Here is a 22,860-nt window from a genome sequence, read left to right as displayed (position 1 = left end):
GGCCGCAGAAAGACAGCCAAGTTCTCGCCAGACACCAAGTGTGCAAGCACTTTGATCTGGGGCTTCCCAGCCTCTGGAACCATGAAAAATGCATTTCCTGTTGTTTATAAGCCACCTGGCCCAGGGCACTTTCCACAGTGCATCCCAAAGAAAAGTGTAATCTGTAGGTACAAAACACACGTGTGGGAAGCGAAGAGTAAAGCCAATGGGCGAAATGTTCAGTCCGAGTCTGGGAAAGGGCGCGGGAGGTTTCTTTCTCCTGTAAACCAGAATGGGCTTCAAAATAAAAAGTAAAAGAAACAGGGGCGCCTGGGTGGCTCAGTTGGTTAAGCGGCTGCCTTCGGCTCAGGTCATGATCCCAGCGTCCTGGGATCGAGTCCCACATCGGGCTCCTTGCTCGGTGGGGAGCCTGCTTCTCCCTCTGCTTCTGTTGCCACTCTGCCTGCCTGTGCTCGCTCTCTCTCTCTCTCTGGCAAATAAATAAATAAAGTCTTTTTAAAAAATAAATAAATAAAAAGTAAAAGAAATAAAGCTAAGAACATAAAAAGCAGTGTCCTCAGCCGAGTCTTAAAGGAGGGGAGAGAGACCGGGAGGGCACCCCGGGCAGCAGGGACAGCCAAGGAAGGGGCCTGCTGGCCTGAGGGGTGTGGGCGCCTGGGCCCGTGCAGCCTCTCTTGGGTCTCATCTGCCCAAGTCTGATGGGGAGCGTGCGGCGCCCCGGGTCCGACAGGGGCCCCTGAGGGCCTGGGTTCTGGGCCACCCCGCCAGCGTAGCCTCCGACACCAGCCAGCCTGCCCGCGCTGGGGTTTTAAGACTTCCGAGCCCAGAACTGTGAGAGAATCGGTGTGAGGGGTCCTCTGCACCAGCAGCCGTGGGAGGCGCGGATGACGCTCTTTCCCCAGCTCTTTGAGCTTCAGTGTCCCCCTCTGTAAAGTGGGCGCGGCTACAGACGCCTCGCTGGCTCACTGTAAAGACCAAGAACTCATGCAATAGGCATCAGCTGGTTTTATTACAGAGGTCACTCGGTCTGAGGTGCAGAGGACACCCAGGATGTCGTCGGAGAAGCAAGTATGGACACAGGAGACTCAGAAGGAAAGTTCTGGAGTCGAGGGAGGCGGCAGTCGGGCATCTGAGGGGTGGGAGAGGCCCGGAAACAGTGATCTGGGAAATAACAGGCCCATGCACACCACAGGTCGGATGCAAACATCATGATTATTTTCCTCCTCTTCCTCCACTTGGCCCTCCCACCTTCAGGCCAAAACACTCAGAGCCAACCACACACAGGGTTACGATGCACTTGGGTGTTTACTGGGAATGGGGTCTCAGAGGCCAGGCCTGGGTCGCTCACGCTTTCTTGGTGACGCTCTTGGGGGTGGCAAGCTCATACAGGCGAGGGGACGCCCGAGCCACCAGGCACGCCGGGGAAATGTGATACGGGTCGTAGCCCTGGTTGAGGTCCTTGCGCACTTTGGGCTTGGCCAGGGAGATGATCCGGGGACTGGCCACTGCCTTCTTGGTGACGTCCAGCACCTCCCAGCGTGGATCTCGGTCAGGAACACACTGGTTGGACTGTGCCTTGGGTGCTGGAGAGGGCAGGAGAGTGGGGGACCGCATCAGTCGCTGGGGCCTCAGACGTGTGGCTGCCCAGGCCTATGGAGGTCAAAGCTCCCAGGTCCAGTGGGGTGCCCACTCGCGGGAGGATGGAGACCCACACACGGTCCCCCACGCGCGGGAGCGTCCCCGGCTGCGGACAAGAGTGAGGCCCCCACATGTGGCCCTGGGGACAGACCCCCAGCCCAGGAAACTCAGGGAGGGAACCAGACACAGGAGGCCCCACGGGGTGTGAGTCCACACGTGTGACACGCCCAGACCTCCTCCACAGTCGGGAAGGGGGCTCGTGGGGGTGGGGCTGGGGAGGGCGAGACGAGGAGGGCTGACTATGGAGAACGGGGGTGGGGTTTCTTTTCAGGGAGATGAAAGCTCTAAAACTGCTTGTGGTGACAGGAGCAAGCCCCGTGAATGGAGTGAGAACCACCACACTGTGGACGCCATTCTCTTACTGTCACGTACCGTACACCTTAAAGGGGTGAATTGTAAACAAAAGGCTCTTTCCAGTGGCCGCAGGTCCCAGACAGGGGGACACAGAGGGTTCAGTCCGTGGCCGAGGGCCTGATCCGCCCCATCCCTCCTCCCTTCCCTGTTCAAAAGCTACAGCGGGGAGGGGCGAGCGGACGGGTGTGGGAGGCACGTCGTCTCCTGGGCTGGGACTACGGGGCAGCGCCCAGGCCGGGGCCCCTCCAGGACTCGGTGCCCACTTCTTGGTTGAGGCTGTCCTGGCTCCTCTGGGCCTAGCTTTCTGTACCGGGTGGCATGTCTCCCCCCAGCCACGTGGGATGAGAGGACCTGATATGGGCTGGAGTTTTATTTGATTCAATTTTAATGAAATTGATTAACTCATTCAGATCTACCGATGGATTGGTTTTAATGTCATTGAAATAGCCGCACGGGCCCAGTGGCTACTGTTGGGGACTGACCGCTCTCGGGAACCTGTGGCTCAGCCAGGCTCCCTCTTCTCACTGCTGGCACCCCCAGGCCGCTTATGCTGGTCTGCCCCTCCTCTGCTACCCCCACAACCTCCTGGCAGCACGCGGCCTGTCTGGGGACTGGAAGATGGTTAGACAGCAGTGGTCACTGCCTTGGCCTTCAGGCTCTGGGAGCTTCCGGACCCTGGGGAAGGAGGGAAGCTACAGTCTTCTTTCCAAGCCCCCTTTGTCCGGAGCTTCTGTGCAGACAGAAAAGGCTGCTCCCCTTCTCAGCAGTAAGCCCTCAGTGGAGAGACCCCAGAGGGAGGGAGACAGGGTCCCTCTCACCAGGCAGGCACCCATCTACGCAGGGCCTGGGGAAGGAAGCCATCAGGGATGGACAGAGATGTGAGGTGACATGCCCAAAGAGAAGGGGCCAAGCGGGAGGGTGGCCCCTTGGGGCAGGAGGACCACGCCCTGACTCCCGACTTCTTTGACTTGCTCCAAGAATTCAGCAGCACTCCCACCATTGTGACATCTGGCTTTAAACCTCTGCCAAGGACAGGACGCCTGTGGGCACAGTCCATTAAGCACTGACTCTCGGTTTAGGCTTGGGCCGTGATCTCAGGGTCCCGAGACCGAGCCCGGTGTCGGGCTCCATGCTCAGAGTGGAGTCTGTCTGCGATTCTCTCTTTCTCAACTAGATTAATTAAAAAAAAAAAAAAAAAAAACACTGTGCCAATAACGACTTAACAGCGGGGTGGTGACAGTCCCCCACCCCCAGCACACTGTGGATATACACGCCGCGCGGCGAGCACCGTGGACCCTTCCCACGCCTGCACAGCCTCCCGTGGGCTGTCTCTCCTGAAAGCGGTGGTCACGGCCACAGGGCACAAGCCTCCTGCGTGAGGGAGACCACCTCACAGCGCCCTGACTAGCACGGTCTAGGCATGTCTAGGTTCGTGTACATCTGGGGCACGAGGCACGCATGCGTGTGTGTCCGATGTGTGAGTGTGAGAGGGACATGACGGCCCGATGCAGACGCACACGTGTGCTCCGTGCTTCCTTCCACTCGACGCTTCGTCGGGGAAGGTTAGGGAGACAGGTAAGTGAGCAAACAAACCAAGGATCCCATAAGCACAGTTTAAAGAAGAGACACCGGGAAGAGGTTATTGTGCCCTATGCCCGACGAAGGGCCTCCGACACTTGGGGCCTGGCACATCTCACACACACACACACACACACACACACACACACACACACGAGAAGCAGACCCGGAAATGCATCCCCGTAGGGCATGTTAGCAGGGGCAGGTGTTCTGAGGAAGGAGCAGGAACAGTAATGCGGCTCACAGGTGCCCGGAGGTGGGCAAAGGCTGCAGAGTGAAATAGGGCACGGAGGGGCCTCGCCAAGGGGGCAGAGGACGGAGCTGGTGTCTGGGGAGTGCATTCCAGGCCATGGGAAGGGCTGGTGGGGAGGCCCAAACAGAAGGGAGGCAGGTCAAGGTGGCCAGGGCACAAACCACCTGGTCCCATGGGCCACGTGAGAGGCAGGAGCCCGGGGGGAGGGTCATGAGCAGAGGAGGGGGAATCTGGGCTGTGCGCAGCAGGACGCCTCTGATGGCTCCACAGGGACAGGTGAAGGTGGTGCCGGGATCAGGGCAGAGATCACAGCTCTGGTCCAGGGACAGATGATGGGCCCCAGGGGACTGCTGGGGGGGGGCAGCAGCAGGTGCACTCCAAAGGCACAGGCCATAGGGGTCCCTCATACGTGGAGGGCGCGACAGGAATGCCGGACTAGGGAGCGCCGGGAAGGGTGAGCCCCGGCACACAGACCCAGGGCCCCAGGACTTGGCGGACCTGTGTACACACGGTGGGGAGCACACCTCGCTGCACGGTCTCTGGGCCAGACCCCCTTCCCGTGCCCTTCCCTGCTGCCCAAGTCTCTACCGTCGGTGCGTCACTTTCAACACGGTCGTTTTAAAGGAAGGGGAAGCAGGTCAATGCCACGTTCAGGCTGCCCTTTAGGTCCCTCAGGACCTCTTGGCTCGGCCCCCGGGGCTGCAGCCTGGCCCCCACCCCACCTTGCTCTCCAGCACTCACGTGCCCTAGCCAGGAGATGCACTCACACCACTCCCCTGTCGGCTCTGCTCACCAGGAACGGCCCCCTTGGCTCCAGGTCTTTCAGCTGTGTCCCAGCCTGCGACCCGTGGCCAGTGGGGGAGGACACAAGAGCCTACTGAGTACCCACACCCCAAAGGAACTACTCACTGGCTAAGTGAAGGAGACGATTGTAATCGGACACGTGTGGCTTGGGTTTGGGCATGGGGTCCCACTCTTCCAACAGGGTGGCTGGGGACCTGGGCTCTGCCAGCCGTAGGATCCTCGGGCTGGGGATGGCCATCTGGGCTGCCCTGGAGACCTGGGACACCTGGAAACAATTACAGGGAAAGAGTACTACAGTCCATGATTCCTCATAGGCGCCTGGATCAGAAAGACCCCATAAGCAATAGTAAGAGACACAGGACTCACTGCGAAGAAGTTAGTTTGCTATGGGTTCAGCAAAGGATTAATAGCTGTCATATATAAAGAGTTCTTCTAAACCAATAACCCAAAAACCATAGGAAAGTAAACCTAAAGGATCAATAATCCTCTGTTGACCAGGGAAATATATATTAAAATGACAAAATATCATTCCATGCCAACAAATCTGGCAAAAATGGAAAAGTTTGAAAAAAGATCAAGCCCTGGCAAGAACATGGGAAGAGAGACAAGCCTCCTGCATGACAGGCAGGAGAATAAATTAGCACAAACACATTGGAAAGCACTTGTCCTCAAGCTGGATAGGTGGACACTTGAAGACCGCCATAGAGAGAAGCCCCCGGCCCTGAAGCAGAAGGAAATGACAGCACTGACAGTCACTGTCACTTGACTATCATGGCAAAGGCTTGGACACAGCCAGGCTGTCTGTCCGGCAGGGACTGGGGAGACCAGTCCCAGCATATTCATCTGGTGGGATGCAGTCCAGTCGGGAAAATACTGCTTCTCTAGGTATCACATGCAGTGCTCGAGAACTCAGATACTGAGAGAATTCATGCCACGTGTGCGTAGTAAAGACACAAAATGCTATGATTATAGTTGGTGGCTCTAGATACTAATAAAGCTTAAAGTGATGGCAATGAGGCCAAGCTACTCAAGACGGGGAGGGGAGCCCTCGTGACATCTGAGCAATGTGACCCACTTGCTCCATGGATAACTGCTTCGTGCTTTCTGGAGAACGCAGGCACTGCCGAAATTGTCTGCTCCGATGCCTGCGCCAAAGGCAACACCTGGACAGAGCTCTGTCAGCGGCCTGCTGATCATCGTGTCCCCACCCTAGAAAAGTGCAGCCAAGACCCACTCTTCGCTGGCTGCGCCCTCTGTACCCTGTGTCCTGTCCACCTTCTTTCCCTGGCCCGCCCGCCCTCCGCGTGTGCCAGCAGGCCTCCTGGAGACGAATCGCAGCGGGCGGAGTCACATTCTCAACGTCTGGGACTGTGACGAGGGGAGGAGGAGCTGGCCGTTCCGATGCTTCTGGAGAGGGAAGGAGGGAGCCAGGCTAGATGTTGAAATGCTTTATTCCTTCAAGAGGAGGAGCCCATCTGCAGCCCGTGGAGATGCTGGGGAGGCCCAGGGCCACGACGGGTGCCGGTGTGTTTGCGACGTTTCCAGTCGGAAGAACTACAGCGGGAGGCTTCTGGGAAGCAGGGCTTGGCTGAAATGACCTCCAGGGGTCAGTCTGAAATGTGAGTCCCTTTCCTCTAAAATTGTCTTCCCTAAAAACCACAGGTGCTCCTCTTATCCAAGACATCCTGGTGTCTATAAGGTCCCGCGCCGCTCAGCCCTGCATTTCCACCTTCCTTCTCCTCGCTCCTCCTTTCCCTCCCGCCGCTGACGGGCTCGGCCTCGACCCCTGGGGTGGACGTGAGCCTGAAGGGCTGGGCGGGCAGGTAAGCATTCACCTGTCCATGCTTTCGGCTAATACTGACGGCCGCCCTGTGCTTCGCACAGGGTAGGACAAGCTCAAGAATATTGCCACAGAGCAAGAAAGAGGCGGTCCCCGTCCTCGGGCTGCTCCCAGTCTGGGGGAGAATCGACGGTCCGTCCAGAAACGGTGCTGCGGCTGGGAAAGGGAAAGGAGCATGCAGGGTTGGGAGGCTGCGGACGGGACCCCCACCGGCCCGGCTGGCAGAGGAGGGTCGGGCAAGGGGAGGAGGGCGCTCGAGCGCAAGGGGCTGGACGGAGCGGGGAGAGGCATTCCAGGGAGCGGGCCCGGCGTGGGCAAAGGCCTGGAGGCTCTTCAAGGGACCCACGTGTAGCCCAGCAAAGCAGGTCGGTGGAGGAGGAGAGGTCAGAGTCTTCAGTTCTTGGCTTGGGAATCTGGACCTTCCCAGGGACTGGGAACCACGGAAGGTTTTCGTGCACAGAAGGGAGGAGGCCGGGGCGCCTGGGTGGCTCAGTGGGTTAAGCCGCTGCCTTCGGCTCAGGTCATGATCTCAGGGTCCTGGGATCGAGTCCCGCATCGGGCTCTCTGCTCAGCAGGGAGCCTGCTTCCCTCTCTCTCTCTCTGCCTGCCTCTCTGCTTACTTGTGATCTCTGTCTGTCAAATAAACAAATAAAATCTTTAAAAAAAAAAAAAGAAGGGAGGAGGCCAAGGGGCTTGAACTGGCAAAGGCAAGGCGGAGAGCCCGCAGACAGCAGACGCCTCTCCAGGAAGGGGAGGGACAAGTGGAGGACAGCGCCCCCCTTTGGATCTGGCCATGAAAGGCTTCCGGAGGGACAGCTGGGAAAAGTGAGCACAGGCTGGGTATTTGGTATTAAAGTGTTCGTGTCACAGGCTTTAGTGTGGTTGCTGATATTATGGATGTCAGTTAAAAATGCGTCCTGACGTGGTTAGAAGAGAAGTGGTGTGAGGTCTGGATTGACTTTTAAAAACTTTTGAAGCGGGGGTTCTGGGAAACAGCCGTGTGAAAAACCCCATCAACGTATTTAGTGCAGATTAAAACCACAACGAGATGCCGGCTTCGCAGCAGCCTTATTCATAAGATCCAAAACCTGGAAACAACTCCAGCGTCCTTCAGGGGCTGAGCGGTCCCCCCGTGACCCAGCAGTGCCCCAAAGGCATGGCTGCTGAGATGTTCGAGAATCTGACCCTTCTCACGGCACCCAGGAAACGGGAACACGTGGGAACGGGGACCGGACACGGTCACCCCGAGCCTGGGCGGGGAGCTCTGAAATGGGCAGGGAAGGGGGGTTCTCTGAGCGGCTTCAAGGCGGTGCGGAGAGGAAATCCAGCTCCATCCCCAGCAGACAGACCCCCTGACTCCTGCTCACTCGAAGAGCTGCAATGCGTCCACAGCCCCGGAATCTGTGCCCTCCGAAGCCACCCCCAGGGGAGCAGAGGCCAGCAAGGCACCTACCTCAGACATGTTTATGCTCCAAATGTTATTCCGGATCCTCGGGGCGGCCAGTTCCCTCAGGCGACTGGAAGCGTGATGCTCCAGGGAAGACCGGGGAACAGGCCAGATGGGGGTGACCCTAGGGGACAGCCACAGTTGACGCGGCAGCTCAGCCGGGGTGTGGCTGTCTCCTGCCTATGTCGCGTTCTCTCAGCCCGTCTCGGAGTCCAGGGCCTGGGACGGTGGAGTGTTTGGAAAACACCTCCAGGAAGGGGTTCAGGTAAGAGTCCCTGAAAGAGAGCCCCTCGAGGACAGAGCTACCCTCTCCCAAGGTTGTCCCAGCTCAGGGTGCAAAGGCTATCTTTGCTATCTTTGTCCCCCTCTGTGGTGACAGTGGCTCCCAGGTCCCCTTTGGGACCGGGGTCAGGATTGGACGTAAGGGTTAAGAGGGTGCATGCCGGCGTCTCCTGAAAGCAGATACCATGTCTCCCTCTGCCCATGAAAGAGAGCCACGTTTCACTGATCTGAGGTAGAAGTTCCTATTTTCACAACTCTGAGGTTGGAATGCAGCTTGTAAGTGCTGTCAGCCGAATGTCAGAGGTCTCATGGCCACCCTCGCCTGCGCGCACTCTGGGGTGCGTGTTGGCACTGAAATGGCCTCAGCTGAATCTGATGCATTCTTGGATCTATAGATGTCAGTCTGACAGCAGTTCCCAGACCTACGGACGTCAGTCTGACGGCAGTTCCTGTCTACAGATACCAGTCTGATGGCAGTTCCTGGACCTACGGACGTCAGTCTGGTGGAGGTTCCTGGATCTACGGACATAAGTCTGACTGTAGTTCTCAGGCCTACAGATGGACGTCAGTCTGACGGCAGTTCCTGTCTACAGACGTCAGTCTGAATGCAGTCACTGGACCTACAGACATCACTTTGACGGCAGCTACCGGACCTACGGACATCAGTCTGACGGCAGCTCCCAGATCTATGGATATAGTCTGACAGCAGTCCCCGGACCTGGGGACGTCAGTCTGACGGTAGCTCCCAGATCTGGGGACGTCAGCCTGACAGCAGCTCCCGGATCTGTGGATGTCAGTCTGACAGCAGTTCCTGGACATACGGATGCAAGTCTGAATGCAGTCCCCAGACCTATGGATGTCAGTCTGATGGCAGCCCCCAGACCTACAGACATCAGTCTGACGGCACTCCCCGGATCTGCTGATGTCAGTCTGACGACAGCTCCCAGATCTGGGGATGTCAGTCTGACGGCAGTCCCTGGATCTTCGGATGTCAGTCTGACGGCAGTCCCCAGACCTACAGACGTCAGTCTGAGAGCAGCTCCCAGACCTATGGACGTCAGTCTGACGGCAGCTTCTGGATCTGCGGATGGCAGTCTGACAGCAGTTCCTGGACATACGGACGCAAGTCTGAATGCAGTTGCTGGACCTACGGACGTCAGTCTGACAGCAGTCCCCAGACCTACGGACGGCAGTCGCAGACCTATGGACATCAGTCTGATGACAGCTCCCGGGTCTGCGGACATAAGTCTGATGGCAGCTCCTGGGGCTGCGGATGTCAGTCTGACAGCAGTTCCTGGATGTACAGACGTTAAGTCTGAGTGCAGTTCCTGGACCTACGGACACAGTCTAACTGCAGTTAAAGTCATCTTCAGATTGCACAATGACTCAAGAATGAAAGGAAAAGTTCCCGTCCCAAAGACAGGCAAGGAAACAGTGTGAGGGGACTTGTCAGCGTCTGAGTCAAGACATGATTCGAAACACTCAGACACAGTTTAGCTACGTATCCGGCTATTATTATTATGGGCAATTAAAATCTGTGTCTAAATAACTCTATGGATCGCTATTTACAAGCAGGAAAGTTCAAAGTGATAAGAAGGTATTGTGTTAAAAGTTGTACATAAAGTAAGGTCTTAGGATTGCTGGCTTTTTAGGGCCAACAAAATCCAGAATGGTGGTCAGTAACATTTACTGAGCACCTGCTAGGTCCGGCACTGTGCTAAGTTCCTTCTGAGTGTGATCTCCACCTCCACGCACCCCACAGGGGGAGCTGGAGCTCACAGGGCCGAGGGCCTGCCCACAGGCATCCGGTCGGGGAGTAACCCAGCCCAGCTGGAGGTCAGCTCATCTACTCCCAGGGCCTGGACTCTCCCCAGGCCACCCTCTGTCAAGGGATGGCAGGTGAGGTTTTCTGCCAGCCCCGCCTTCGGAGTGCCTGCCCAGGACTCCTTCCTTTACCTGTTGTTGTTGTAATACTCCGAGTAGAACCTTTTAGGTCGAGCCAGTTCCTCCACTCGACGGGACACCTCTACACGAAACAGGAAAGAGCCCCGGCTGAAAAACCTGCCCACCAAAGGGGTTTCCTTCTGCCTAAATTCAGGGCTCCGCTAACTACAGTGAGAGCCCCGGTGTGAGGCACTGAGGGCCTAGAGTGCTGAGCACCTGTCACCTTACAGAAGAGTGACTTTCGCTGTCCCCACTCTGGGGACAGTGGTCTCAGGGGGCCTGAAGTCCCTGACTCAGGGCGCACAGGGCAGGAGCGGCCGGGCTGGAATAGGATCTCAGGCCCATCAGATCCTCAAGAGAACTCAGTGTGGCTCCAAGAACCCACTGGTTGGGAGAGCAGACTTTGGCCTGCAGTTAGTACACGCCTAGGGTTTACAGGGGCTTAGAGTCCACTCTGAGGAAGGTCTAAAACCCCCACAAGAAAACCTGCCCTATTACTTCTCTCCAGGAAGAGATTTCTTGAAACGTTTTATTTGAAGGAATCCACTGCTCTCAAAAAGTGTAGAAACCATCGCAGAAGGGAAGGCAAAGAGTCATTTAATCAACGATAAATAATAACATACTAACCCCATCTTGGCTGTAGTGCTGATTGGGTTTCCCCAGGAGAGTGTGTCCCACAACCCTCACCCCAGCACAAGCATCGGGCATTTCTGGCTCCTCAGGAGACAGAGGCCAGAGATAAGAGATCTGGGAGATGAGGGTTGGGGGAGCAGCAGTACGGAATCCTGATGAGGCTAGGGCTAGGGGAGACCCCAGCTTGATCTCCTCGGTTGGATCTGGGGCACCGATCGGAGTGGAATGGGGTCACCCAGCACCAGAGCTGGGACGAGGGCGAGGGCCACCTCCCGCCCACCCCGGAGCTAGGCAACCCCTTGATAGAGAAGTGGGGCTGGTGGGTGGGCGCCACCTACCCGGCACTGTGATGGTGAGGGTGGTGTCTTCGAGAAACCTCTCCGTCCAGTACACAGAAGGCCTGGAACACACCAAGCAGTGGCTCTGGGTCAAGGCAGCTGGGGCACAGGCTTCCTGTGCCCTGCTCTGAAACAGAGCTCAGGGCACCTTACAAACACAGACATACTCCGGAGGGAGACAGTGAGGCAGGGGCAGGGCAGCTGCGGAAGGAGGAAGGAGAGCCGTGGAGAGTACGTGGAGGGCTGGGTCAGAGGGGCGTGTGAGGAAACGCAGACGGTTTTGAGCAGGGCTGAGGTTCAGAGAGGGGGGAGCTGGGGGAAAAGGCACAGCTAAGAGCAGGACCCGAGGTCCTAGCACGGGAGCAGACCCACTTCTCAGCTGGGTGGGCCGACGGCCAGAGCACCAGGGTCCACCCTGGGAAAGCGCCTCAAGGCCAGGAGGTCCCTTGTCAGAGGGCAGCCCTTTCTCCCAGTCCTTGGCCCTGGCGAGGGGGAGGGATCCCCTGGGGTGTGCCCCCACCGTGGCAGGAGATGGAGGGGCCCCCTGGGACTTACCAGTAGACACAGAACTGCAAGTTCCTCTTGCACGGGGACACCCAGGCATAGCCCTTACAGCAGCACCCCATCCTGCGATGAGACAGGCCCGAGCCCCTGACTTTGCTCTGTGGCCCCGTTTGCTCAAAGGCCTCACTGTCTTTCACCGGCACCCAGAAGCCACCCCAGGGCCGCCTCTGGAACCCTGACTTCTCACCTCCCTCTGTAGCTGCCCCCAGCTCACAGTGTGGGTGACAGATGGGACAAGGGAGCCGAGCAGTGGGGGCTGGGGGACACGGACAGACCCCCAGGGGCCGCCCTCCTCCCCAGGGGCCCCACCCCAGCCTCCAGCGACGCCACCCACAGGCCTCACCTGTCTTTCAAGACTTGCCAGTTGGTCTTGGGCTTTGCCAGCTCCAAGAGCCTCCTCCTCCTCCTGCCTCCGACAGAGGAGATGCTGGGGAACCTCTGGGAGGCGGACAGCCGGCTTTGGGGGAGGTGAGGGGGTCAGGGCCCTGCCCAGTGAAAAGGGGCCTCTCGGGGGCACCGTCTGGCATGGCGGGCCCCTGAGTGGAAGTCCCAGCTCCGAAGCAGATGGTCACCACTGTGTGGCCTCTGCAAAGACAGGGAGACCTGCTCCCCACACACCAGCTACCGCAGATGGCTAAAGCAGACTCAATCTCACGAGCAGGTGTTAAGTGCCAGCTGTGTGCCAGAGCCTGCGGGTGAGACACCTGCCGGCCCCTCGCAGGTTCCCTCCGCCGCCACTGCCCAGGCCCCTCTCGCTGGCCAGTGCTTTTTCCCCCACAGCGGAGGGTGCTGGCCACCACCCGCCACACTGATCATGCGTGTGTGTGCGTGCGTGTGTGTGAGACTCTGGGAGGGGGGGCCTCTGCAGTGTGGGGGGAGGGGCCAACGGGGAAAGGCTCTTCTGCCGAAATGACCAAGTGAACCCCGAGGGTGGACCCAGTCCCAGTGTGGGGTGGGGAGGACAGACACGGTTCCAGTGGAGGAACCCAGCTCAGGGGCCCGCAGGGGAGTGAGAGCACCTGCTTCCCCAGGACTGCCCGGTTACCCCCAGGTCCATCGACCATCACCGGTTCCCTCCAGGCCCAGGGCCTGTCGGCCAGGCCGCCTCAGACGCCTGGGGGAATCTGAGGGACTTGGGACGGTTTTGGCTTTGAGTTGGAAGCTTCTCCCGTTTGTCTTTCTCTCCGACGGAGGGCCTCCCGTCCTGACTTCCCGGCACTGGCATCTGAACCCTGCCTGCCCAGCTCCCCAAATCGGTGCCTCTGGAAGGTTTCCAGTCCTGACCCCCACGCCCTGGATGGAGCTGTATTTGCCCACTTCTGCCTTAGAGGCCAGCGAGGGGCTGCCCTCTCCTCCTGCACAGCTCACACTCGGGGCACCCCAGTCCCTCACAAGGACACACGGGGCCACGCACACCCCCGGAGCCAAGCTGGGATCGCTGCTCTCCCCCCACAGCCCCCGCCCCAGCTGGGCAGACCCACCTCATCTCAGAGATGCCCTCGTCCAAGTCCTTCTCCGGACCCCTGTCCAGGGGCACGAGGGCCACATCTTGCTTCTGGGGGCTAGGGACTTCTCCCCCAGTCGCCTCCTCTGGAAGAGCCTCCTCCTCCGGGTCTTCAAATCTCAGCTTCCCGGCGTCTGTGGCCCGTCGGCTCCCAGACACCATGTCCTGGGCGCCCGTGCCCAGGACACCATTGTCCTGTCCCCTGTGGGGGCCACCTTCGGCCTCCGAGCTGTGGTGGTGGTTAAGTGAACTCTGCCTCAGGTCCCCCATGCACTGGGCCCTCTGCCGCCCTACAGCCTTGCTCCCCAAACACCCAAGTGTGTCAGTGGTCACCCGGCGACAGGAGAATGGCCGCCGCATTCCGGCCGTCCACATTCCACTCCCAGCGTGGCCACACGTGCCACCACTCGGACAATATGGCAGGACCTCGCAGGGGCCGCTCACCCACCAGACCTGAGCCCCTAGCGCTGGCTTTTCCTGGCTAATCCAGGACCACTGCCCAGTGCCATCCCACACTTGTTCTTAGTAAGACCCCGTTAGTGCCCAGGTCAGGGAGCCAGTGCTGGCAACCGGACCTTCCCAGCTGGGTTAGGAGTGAGACCTGAGGGGGAAGCTGCAGGGGCCTTCTAGCAATGGCTTCCTCGCCCCCAAACGACCCATGAGGAAGAGCGCCCACCTCTTCTTCCTGGCTGTTCTGGGGACTGTCTGTAACGTCTAGAGCACAGGCAGCCTCCCTCTGACCATGAGACCACCTGGGAGCCTGAGGACAGTGAGCTGCAGGGTTTGGTGGTGTGGCTGAGTCCCCGCACTTGCCAGCTGGGGAGCCTGCTCTGTGTCTGGGCTCCCTGTCACTGGACAGTGGATCCTCTCAGCTCCGAGCTGTAGCTGGGCTTCCTGGGCCTCCCAGCCAAAAGCACCCAAAGAGATGCACAGTCTTCCAGCTCCAGCCTTTCGAGAAACTACTTCACCGACAGCTGGTGTTCAAAACAGGCTTTCCTACCTTGTCAGGGCAAAGCAGTCGTTACCATAATCGAAGTGTTCTCAAGGGCCCCAACCCACAGCCTAGGCTCCAACTTTGGAAAAGTCCCCATAGGCCATCAGAGCGGCTGCCTCATGGTCTCTGCCAGGCCACAGTCCTGCCTGTCGCGACTTTCCCTTTCTCTGCTTGGCTGTTTCCTGCTCATTGTTGAAGACCCACCCTGGCCCAGCTCTGCACCCCAGGTCCTGCTCTGTTCCGGCAGCCCAGGCTGGTCATCCCCAGGGCCCGGGGGAACCCTCCCTGTGCAAAGTCCTATCCAGTTCTCCGTCCGGCCTCCCTAATGCCTTGCTCCACCATCACCATGGTCAGGAAAGGGAGGGAAGGAAGGAGTCTCTTGGATGAACCCAAGAGAAAAGCTTTTGATGGCATCTGGTTCAACCTGGGAGACCCTTGCCAAATCGGCCTGAAGTGCCCCACACCATCCCCCTGCACTCGGCGATTAATTTTTCCCTCTTAGTTAAATCCAGCCAAGATCCACGGGCCCTTCTCACAAAAGATAAAGCCCGCCCTGCTGAAGCCAAGGCACCTGCCTTCGTGGCCTCGTCCTACAGGAGGTCTCTGTCCCGACACAAGTCCCTTTGAGGGAGGCGGCTGTGGGACGGGCTAACTAGGCGAAGGGGATTCAAGGTGCAAACGCCCAGTTATAAGGAAGTCACAGAGATGAAAAGGGCAGCGTGGGGAATATGATGATATCGCCCACCATTGTCCCGGTGACGTATGGACGGCGGGATCACTGTGCTGTACACCTGAAGCCAACACAACACTGAGCGTCGACGACACTGCAGTAAGAAAAATTATTTTGGGGGGTGCACTTCCTGCTAGAGACAGTGCATCAAACCTGCTTGGCATGAGGTCAAGCCTGAGTCTGCCACATCTGGCATCCACGAGCCCCATGAAGGGCAGGCGTTGCCTTGAGCTCGTGGGAGGAGTGGGGGCTCCGGAGCCAGGCTTCCACGGGCCCAGAGCTCCATGCGCCTGGAAGGGAGGGCTGGAAGGTCCATTTCTGCAAGTTCGCAGGTGAGGAGCTGGAACTAGAGGGGGATCACCATTCGGAATGGGAAACAGAGGGGACCCGCCCTGGCTGCGTGTGTGCGGAGTCCGATGGGGAAGACAGTAGGTGGCGGGGAAGCAGGGACATCTCCCTGCCAGGGCCAGGACCCGGGATGCACACAGAGCAGACAGCAGACTGGATCCCTCCTAGATGCCTTTCCTGGTGCCGCAGAGCAAACGTCAGAAAACTTCAGGGCTTGGCGACAGTAACTCGTTATCTGTCAGTTCTGGAAGTCCGGAGTCCACAAGGGGTTCCACAGGGCTCGGATCAAGACGTCGGCCCCGCTAGGTCCCTCTGGACGTGGCAAGGGAGGCTCCGTGCCCTGCTCACGAGGGTGCTGGCAGAACGCAGCTCCTTGCGGGGACCCGGGGTCCCCCACCTCCCGTGGCTGTCGGCTGAGGGCTGCGCCAGCTTCCGAGGCCTTCGCCCTGCCCTTCCTCCATCTCCAGCCGCGGTGAGGTCTGTCCCGTCCTGCCTCTTCTCGCGTCTCTGGTCTCCGCCGAGAAAGGGCCCCAGTCTCTAGGACCCACATGCTGAAGCGAGGCCCACCGGGGTGGCCCAGGCCAGCGTGCCCACCGCGGGGGCTGTCCCCTTAACCACGTAAGCATGGGCCTTTGGGCTGCGTGCGGTCCCGCGTCCCCAGGTCCCCGTGACGCGCCCGTGACCCTTCTTCCCCCCTCGCCCAGCTCACGCGCAGTCGCCCTGAGGACCGCGGGCTCCGACGTCAGTCGACAGGGAAGAGGGTCATCCGAAGAGGCCATTCTCCGAAGCCGCGGCAGGCGCTGCCCCGAGCCCGACCGAGCCGCGGAGCGGGGCGCGGGGTCATCTCCAGGCCACGCGGAGGGGCTCGGCCGGGGGTGGAGGACAACTTGCCGGCGTCTCACGGACTGTGAGCGCCCGGGCAGCCGGACCGGCCGCGAGGCTTCGGAGGGGGTCGCCCGCGCCGGCCCCGGGGAAGGACGCGGGGGCGGCCCGGGCCGCGCACACCTGCCGCGGGACGAACGGGGAGGGCGGGAGCGGAGGAGGGAGAGACGGGGAGGGCGTCCGCAGGGGCGGCGGTGCGGGAAGGCGACCTCCACCCGCCGACCTCCGAGTCCGTCCGCGCCGGCGGGGCCGCGCCCACAACCCGCCGCGTTCAGGACCGGGAGGCGGGGCTGCGCGGAGCCGGATCCCGCCGGCGCGCGGCGGCCGCAGTGACGCGCGGCGGCCACCAGAGGGCGCCCCGCCCCCGGCGCTCGAGGCCCCGCCCCCGGCATCGTCGCCCCTCCCCCTGCCTTCCCCGGGGCCGGTGCTCCGGGACCCGAAGTCGGGGCCCCAGCCGCGCTCTTCCCTCACCCCTGCTGCGAGGAACAGACGGGGTCTGTAAGGGCCCGGGGAGTGGGACACGGCCCAGGGCTACCGACACCAAGTCAGGTGACGAGAAGGCCCTCCCCTGTCCTGGGCACCCCGAGAGGGACCGCGCAGCTGCCGGGGTCCTCCCGCGTCTCAACCAAGAGACGGCAGGTCCCCGCCTGGGACGGGCTGAGACCCCTGGACTCTAAGAAACTTGTTTTGTTCTTTTTTTGTAGATTTTGTTTATTTATTTGACAGACAGAGATCACAAGTAGGCAGAGAGGCAGACAGAGAGAGAGGGAGAAGCAGGCTCTCCACTGAGCAGAGAGCCCGATGCGGGGCTCGATCCCAGGACCCCGAGATCATGACCTGAGCCGAAGGCAGAGGCTTTAACCCCCGAGCCCCCAGGCGCCCCAAAACTTGTTTTGTTCTTACCGCAGTCGACTTATACACCTTATCTCTGATTTGGTTTCGTGATTGTTTCAAAATAATTGCAAACAGCCACCATGACCCTTTACCCCAGAATGTTCAGGGGGTTTCTAATGTCCCCTTACATGAGCTCAGCATGGTTGTCAAAATCAGGGTAAAAATAGCATCGATAAAATACTGTTATCTAGTCAAGAATTCTTTTTTTCGATTTTATTTATTCGACAGAGAGACAGAGAGGGAGAGAGCACAAGCAGGGGGAGCAGCAGAGGCAGAGGAAGAAGCAGGCTCCCCACGGGAGCAGGCAGCCCAACACAGGGCTCCATCCCAGGACCCCGGGGGCACGACCTGAGCCAGAGGCAGACACTCAGCTGGCAGATCCCCAGGCGTCCCTGGCCAAAAACTCTTACTCACGCATCACACATTGTCCCAATCACATCCTTCCCGCTGCCCCCGCCGCCCCCACTCCAAGGTCCGTCCAAGTGATGGGTCACACTTACGAACCTCTTCAGTACCCTCGGCTCTGGGACAGTTCCTCACCCTCTAGTTCACCAACTACAGAATTTTGAAGAGTTTTCTCACAGAGGCTCATTCAGTCTGGGTTTCTCCACTGTTTTCTCAGGATCAGCGAAAGGATGTGGATAAACTGAGGAGACACAATGCGTGTCAGTGCATTCTGGTAGGGGTCCCTCAGCGGGCGCTGCCCAGAGACTAGTGTCCACACACATCACCGCCGCTGGGGCTCGGCCCCGTCCTCCGACCCCGGGGGTCTGTCCAGTTTTCTCCAAAGGAAAGTGCCCTGTTTTTCCCTTGAAATTACAGACCCTCTTCAGAGAGATACTTCAAGATGATGCAAATCCTGTTTCCTCTCTGCAGGCTTGCCTCCACGACTCATCACTTCTTTCTTTTTAGGGAAAGCTGAGCTGGTTTCCCATTCCCAGGCATGAGACACCCTTTTTCTGTACAAGTTTACTAGGTAACTAGTAACTAGTAACTAGGTAACTAGGTTACAAGTAACTAGGTAACATAAATGGATCCCTGCCTGACTTAAGCATATCATGACATAAGAGTGCAAATGAGTGGGCCCAGATGGTGGCTGGGGCTCGAGACCGATGGGGACACATGGGTGGTGTGGTCGGGTCCAGCTGTCACGCCAGGCCCCACCCCCGTTGTTCAGCGGCAATGGTGCTCCTGACTGTGGGCTCCGCCATGGACTGGGTTTGCAGATCTGTGAGTCAGCGAACACGAGCTCTAGAAGGAGAGTGATGTGTGGCCCCTGGGGTCCTTCTCCCCATAATCCCGTCGCCTGGTCGTGTGGGATGAGTCCCCAAGAGCGGCGACAAGTTGCCGCAGAGAGAGTGCTTCAAAACAACACACATCTATTCTCTTACGGTTCTGGGGTCAGAAGTTAACTGGGTCTCACTGGGCTAACGCAAGGTGTGGGAAGGCTCCAGGGGAGAACCTGTTCCCACAGCTCCAAGACGCCAGGCAGGGCATGGATGACCACTTAAAGATTAGCCACTTCAGGGAGCTATCACGACCATGCCCCTGCCAGGGGCTGGGGAAGAAGCCACCGCACAGCTCCCGCTGCCCCCAGCGGGAGAGGGCGCGGCTTCTGGGGAGCTAGACTGTTCCCTCCAGCACTGAGCCGGGGCACCAATGACCCCCACTGGTCAGCGCCCAGATCACCAGCTCTGGGCTGGGCAAGGGAACCTCAGCACCACTAAGATCCTCAGTCCTTCTGTGCGTGGCAGGATTGTATTTTGTTATAATAATTAAACTTGCCCCCACCAAGCCATGTTTTGCAAAACTGTGCGACTATGGGAAAACAATTACCAGAGGCCCCGGTTCCCCAGCCGCCCTCTACCCACGGCCTTCGTCACCTAACTTGGGGGTTCTGCCACCGGAGCAGAGCACGACTCTCTGCCCCACACCTGGCCCTGACAAAGAGACCATGGAGATGCGGCTGCCCCTGCTCCAAGCCTCGCGCGCCTCCTCTAGCCACGGCCACAAACGCACGCCTGGGCGAGCCTGCCGGAGGGTGAGGGACATGGGGGCACAGTGGGGCGGGGTGGCTGGGGGACCTCGGGCAATGCGTGGGGAGCCCAGACAGCACCCATCCCTCCAGCCGCTGGTACCCCTGCTGACTGCAGCTTCCCAGCTGTGCGGCTTTTGTCCTCACAGTGGTTGGAGGCCAAAGCTGAGGGATGCAGGGCCCCTCCTTCTTCGGGGCAGTGGGACTACGTGGGGCCGTCACGTCACGGAAAGGGTGCCCCGGGGGAACAGGCCGGCTTCCGAGTACCAGGACTCTTCCCCTCTGAACCTCAGAGCACTGTGCTGTTCCCGTGAAGACGCAAGGGTCAGAAATACAGGACCAGCAAAGCTTCCTGACCCCACCCACAGTAAGACTCAACGGAGGCCTCCCAAAATGGGAGGGTTAAGTCCACACGGGGGTCCTGGGACAGCTAGCCCATGAGCCCTCCCCACCTGCCCTCCCAGCCAGTGGGTGCAGGGCACAGAGGGGCCCCACAAGGTCTGCGGTAGACCCAGACTTGCTGGACCCAGCAGCCCTGGAGGAGGGGCTTCTGCTGGATGTGTTATTAAGATGTAACAGGGTTCCCCGTGTCAACCCTGCGGACATCTGGGTCATTCTCTGGGGGGCGTTCTGGGCACGGGGTGGGTGGCTGCCAGGAGCTCCCCAGTCATGACAGACACAGATGTCCCCAGACATGATCCCGTGTCCCTGGGGAAGAACAGCCCCCCAGTGAGGACTGGCCTGCGGTCGGAGGACAGTGGGGAGACGCTCACGGCCTCTGCTCGGGTCTGACATCGAAAAACACCCTTCACTCGTGTTTAAGAAGTTTTGACCCTGAAGAGGTGCTTGTCCTGGGTTTGATTTCTCTGACACCGGTGAGGACAGTCTCTTTCTGTCACAAAGACAAAGTCGCTCCAGGGCTGCAGCAAAGACCCAGAAAGTCCCTAAGATTCTCTCTTCCTCTCACAAGTCAGGGTCCATGCACTGAGTGGGGAAGGAGAGGCTGTGCCCTTGCTCTGGGGTCTGTGGTTTACCCTTCAGGGTGGGGCAGCAAGTAGGACAGCAGGTGACCTCGCGTGGGGGAAGGTGGGACAGCAGATGCCCCTCCTGGCCTCCACCCTCTCTCCCTGCCTCCGCCCGACTTCCCTCCGCACTCCTGCACTCTGACGGGCTCTGCAGCGATGGGGTTCCTTTCTCTCTGGGCTGTGAAGCCAAAGCTGTGTGAGATTCCCCTGAGTTCCTTCTTGGAGGTGAGGAGAGTCCCGTTGAGGGGACACTCACTGCCAGGCTCCACTGAAGACAGGAATCGGGTGGCTTCCAGGGCACAGGCATCCTTACTCACATCCCATTGGTTGGAATGCCATCACATGGCCACGTGGGTTCGAAAGGACGCTGCGAAATGCAGTCTTTTTGAGACACAGCCGCAGCGATAAACTGGGGTTCTCTTTCAAGGGCATTTAAGGGCATTCTCCTCCGTAAATGCCAGTCAGCAACAGAAAATGCTGCCTCAAATGGGCATAAGCAATGAGGCACATACTGTCTCCCCCGCCCCCCCCCCACCGAGGGGCTCCTGGATGCTCCCCAGCAGGTCTCCCTACTTAGAACCTGCTAGACTCCGCTCTGCCTTGATGCTCTGTGGTTCTCTTGGTTCTGCTCCGTTCTGCATTGCATGCTTCCTCAGATGGACACCAATATGGCTGTGGCTATTCTAAACATCTCATCACGAAGCTGCCACAGCCAAAGACACAGTCACAAAGGGCTTGAGACCTCTCCGAGGTCAGCAGAACAGCCTCAGAGATGTTCCCATCCAAGTCCCCAGAACCTGGACTATGTTACACTGCATGATGAGGGGATTAAGATTATAAATGGAATTAGGCTTGCTAACCAGCTGCCCTAGAGGTGGGGAGATTATCCTGGATTATCTGGATGGGCTCGATGTAATCAGAAGGGTCTCGGTAAGCAGAAGCAGGAGGCAGAAGAGAGAGCCGGAGAGTGGGCGCAGGAAGACTCAGCCCACATTGCTGGAAGGGTCACAGCGGAGGAAGGCAGCGGCTTCCTCAAGCTGCACGTGTCTGTGGGTACGTGAGTGTGCGCGCTTGCACACACACACACACACACCCGTCACATCTCATTGGCTGGAAGGGGGTTACGTGTCCATTCATAACCCAATCCCCAGCAAACAGGTGAGACACCGGTGGGGCGCTCTGTCAGCACCCGGATGGAGTGGGCTTCCCTGAGTCACACAGTGGGGAGAGGACACCCAAAGTCTGCAGGCTCTGTCCACAAGGAGGAGACTGGCAGGGGGCTGGCGGCCAGCAGGGTCCGCCCCCAGGAGCGTGAGAGGCTGGACCAGGAGGAGGCAGCATCGTGTGCACGGAGCAGTAGTGGAAAACCGGGAGGGCAGGGGACAGCCTGGAGGTGCCCTACATGGAATGATCCTAACAAGACGATACACCCACCACCTTGCCTGGCAATGCCTCGCTAATATGTAAACCCCAACCCTCGGGAGTTTGGACTCTAGTTGTCCTAAGTTGGATTGGGTCTCCCCAGAAAGACATGTTCAAATCCCAACACCCCAATCACACCAGGGAGTTGAAAGTACCAGGAGGAACGTCACTCTGTGGGTTCCTGAAGTCTCCATGAACCCTGACCCTGGGGCAAGGAGCATCTACAGGCGCAGTGAGGCTGCCCTCCTGCCCCCTGTGGGCCCTCATCTCCCAGCCAGGCTGCTCCCCAGGAGGCACAGCCTGGGCTCCTCTGTGCCACCACCTGTGGACCAGGCTGCCAGCATCTGCTGCCATAGTAACCAGTTCAGCTACCAAGCACCCCCCACACATACACCCCGGCCATGGGACACCTTCGGAGCAGCTGGTGACATTTCAATACGGACAGTATGTCAGATGTGAGCACTGTGTCCGTGTGAACCCTCCCAGCCATGGTAACCACAGTGCATTCTAAAAGCAAATCTTGGTGTTTAGAAAATACACCGAGGTGTGCTATGGGGGAATGAGCGTTGCATCCCCAGACTTAAATGGTTCAGAAAAGTGCATTTATTTTTTTTTTTTAAAGATTTTATTTATTTATTTGACAGAGAGAAATCACAAGTAGGCAGAGAGGCAGGCAGAGAGAGAGAGGAGGAAGCAGGCTCCCTGCTGAGCAGAGAGCCCGATGCGGGACTCGATCCTAGGACCCTGAGATCATGACCTGAGCCGAAGGCAGCGGCTTAACCACTGAGCCACCCAGGCGCCCCAGAAAAGTGCATTTAGATATGAGCGTGTGGGGGTGCCCGGGTGGCTCAGTCGGTTGGGCGTCTGTCATGGGGTCAGGTCGTGATCCTGGGGTCCTGGGATCAAGTTCTGCGTCAGGCTCCCGGCTCCCTCGTCCCACCCCCCACTTGTTCTCCCTCACTCTCTCTCTCTCAAATAAATAAATAAAATCATTAGAAAAATAAAAATAAATATGAGTGTGTGTATACAGATGACAGATAGGTGTGGACACAGAACATGACAAAACCAACAGGGCAAGACGTAACCCTCTGGTGAGTCTGGGCAGAGTCAGCAGGGGTTTCTGCATGAACCTTGAAATCTTCTGTGAATTTGAAATTATGTCAAAATTAAAAGTTATGGGGCGCCTGAGTGGCTCAGTGGGTTAAAGCCTCTGCCTTCAGCTCGGGGTATGGTCTCAGGGTCCTGGGATGGAGCCCCGCATCGGGCTCTCTGCTCCGTGGGGAGCCTACTT

General features: G+C 58.8%; 1 protein-coding gene across 2 annotated transcripts; it reads right to left on the bottom strand.

Annotated features, from left to right (window-relative positions):
• Nucleotides 1–989: 989 nt before the first annotated feature.
• On the bottom strand, nt 990–16,460 carry SPMAP2 (sperm microtubule associated protein 2). 2 transcript variants are annotated; one of them, XM_082683492.1, is made up of 8 exons: nt 13,217–16,460; nt 12,079–12,192; nt 11,727–11,798; nt 11,172–11,233; nt 10,213–10,282; nt 7,981–8,098; nt 4,793–4,952; nt 990–1,583 (listed from the first exon to the last, which is right to left on the bottom strand). In XM_082683492.1, exons 1-8 carry the CDS (start codon nt 13,612–13,614, stop codon nt 1,345–1,347), a joined length of 1,233 nt encoding a protein of 410 aa, XP_082539618.1. In that variant the 5' UTR covers nt 13,615–16,460; the 3' UTR covers nt 990–1,344. The 2 variants fall into 2 exon arrangements, with proteins under 2 accessions (XP_082539618.1, XP_082539619.1); XM_082683493.1 differs by lacking the exon at nt 11,727–11,798.
• Nucleotides 16,461–22,860: the final 6,400 nt, after the last annotated feature.

The sequence above is a fragment of the Mustela nivalis genome (assembly GCF_964662115.1).
Source record: "Mustela nivalis genome assembly, chromosome: 1".
Classification (NCBI taxonomy): Eukaryota; Metazoa; Chordata; class Mammalia; order Carnivora; family Mustelidae; genus Mustela; species Mustela nivalis.
Note: the sequence above shows the minus strand (reverse complement) of the source record. Positions and strands in the feature narration are given on the sequence as shown.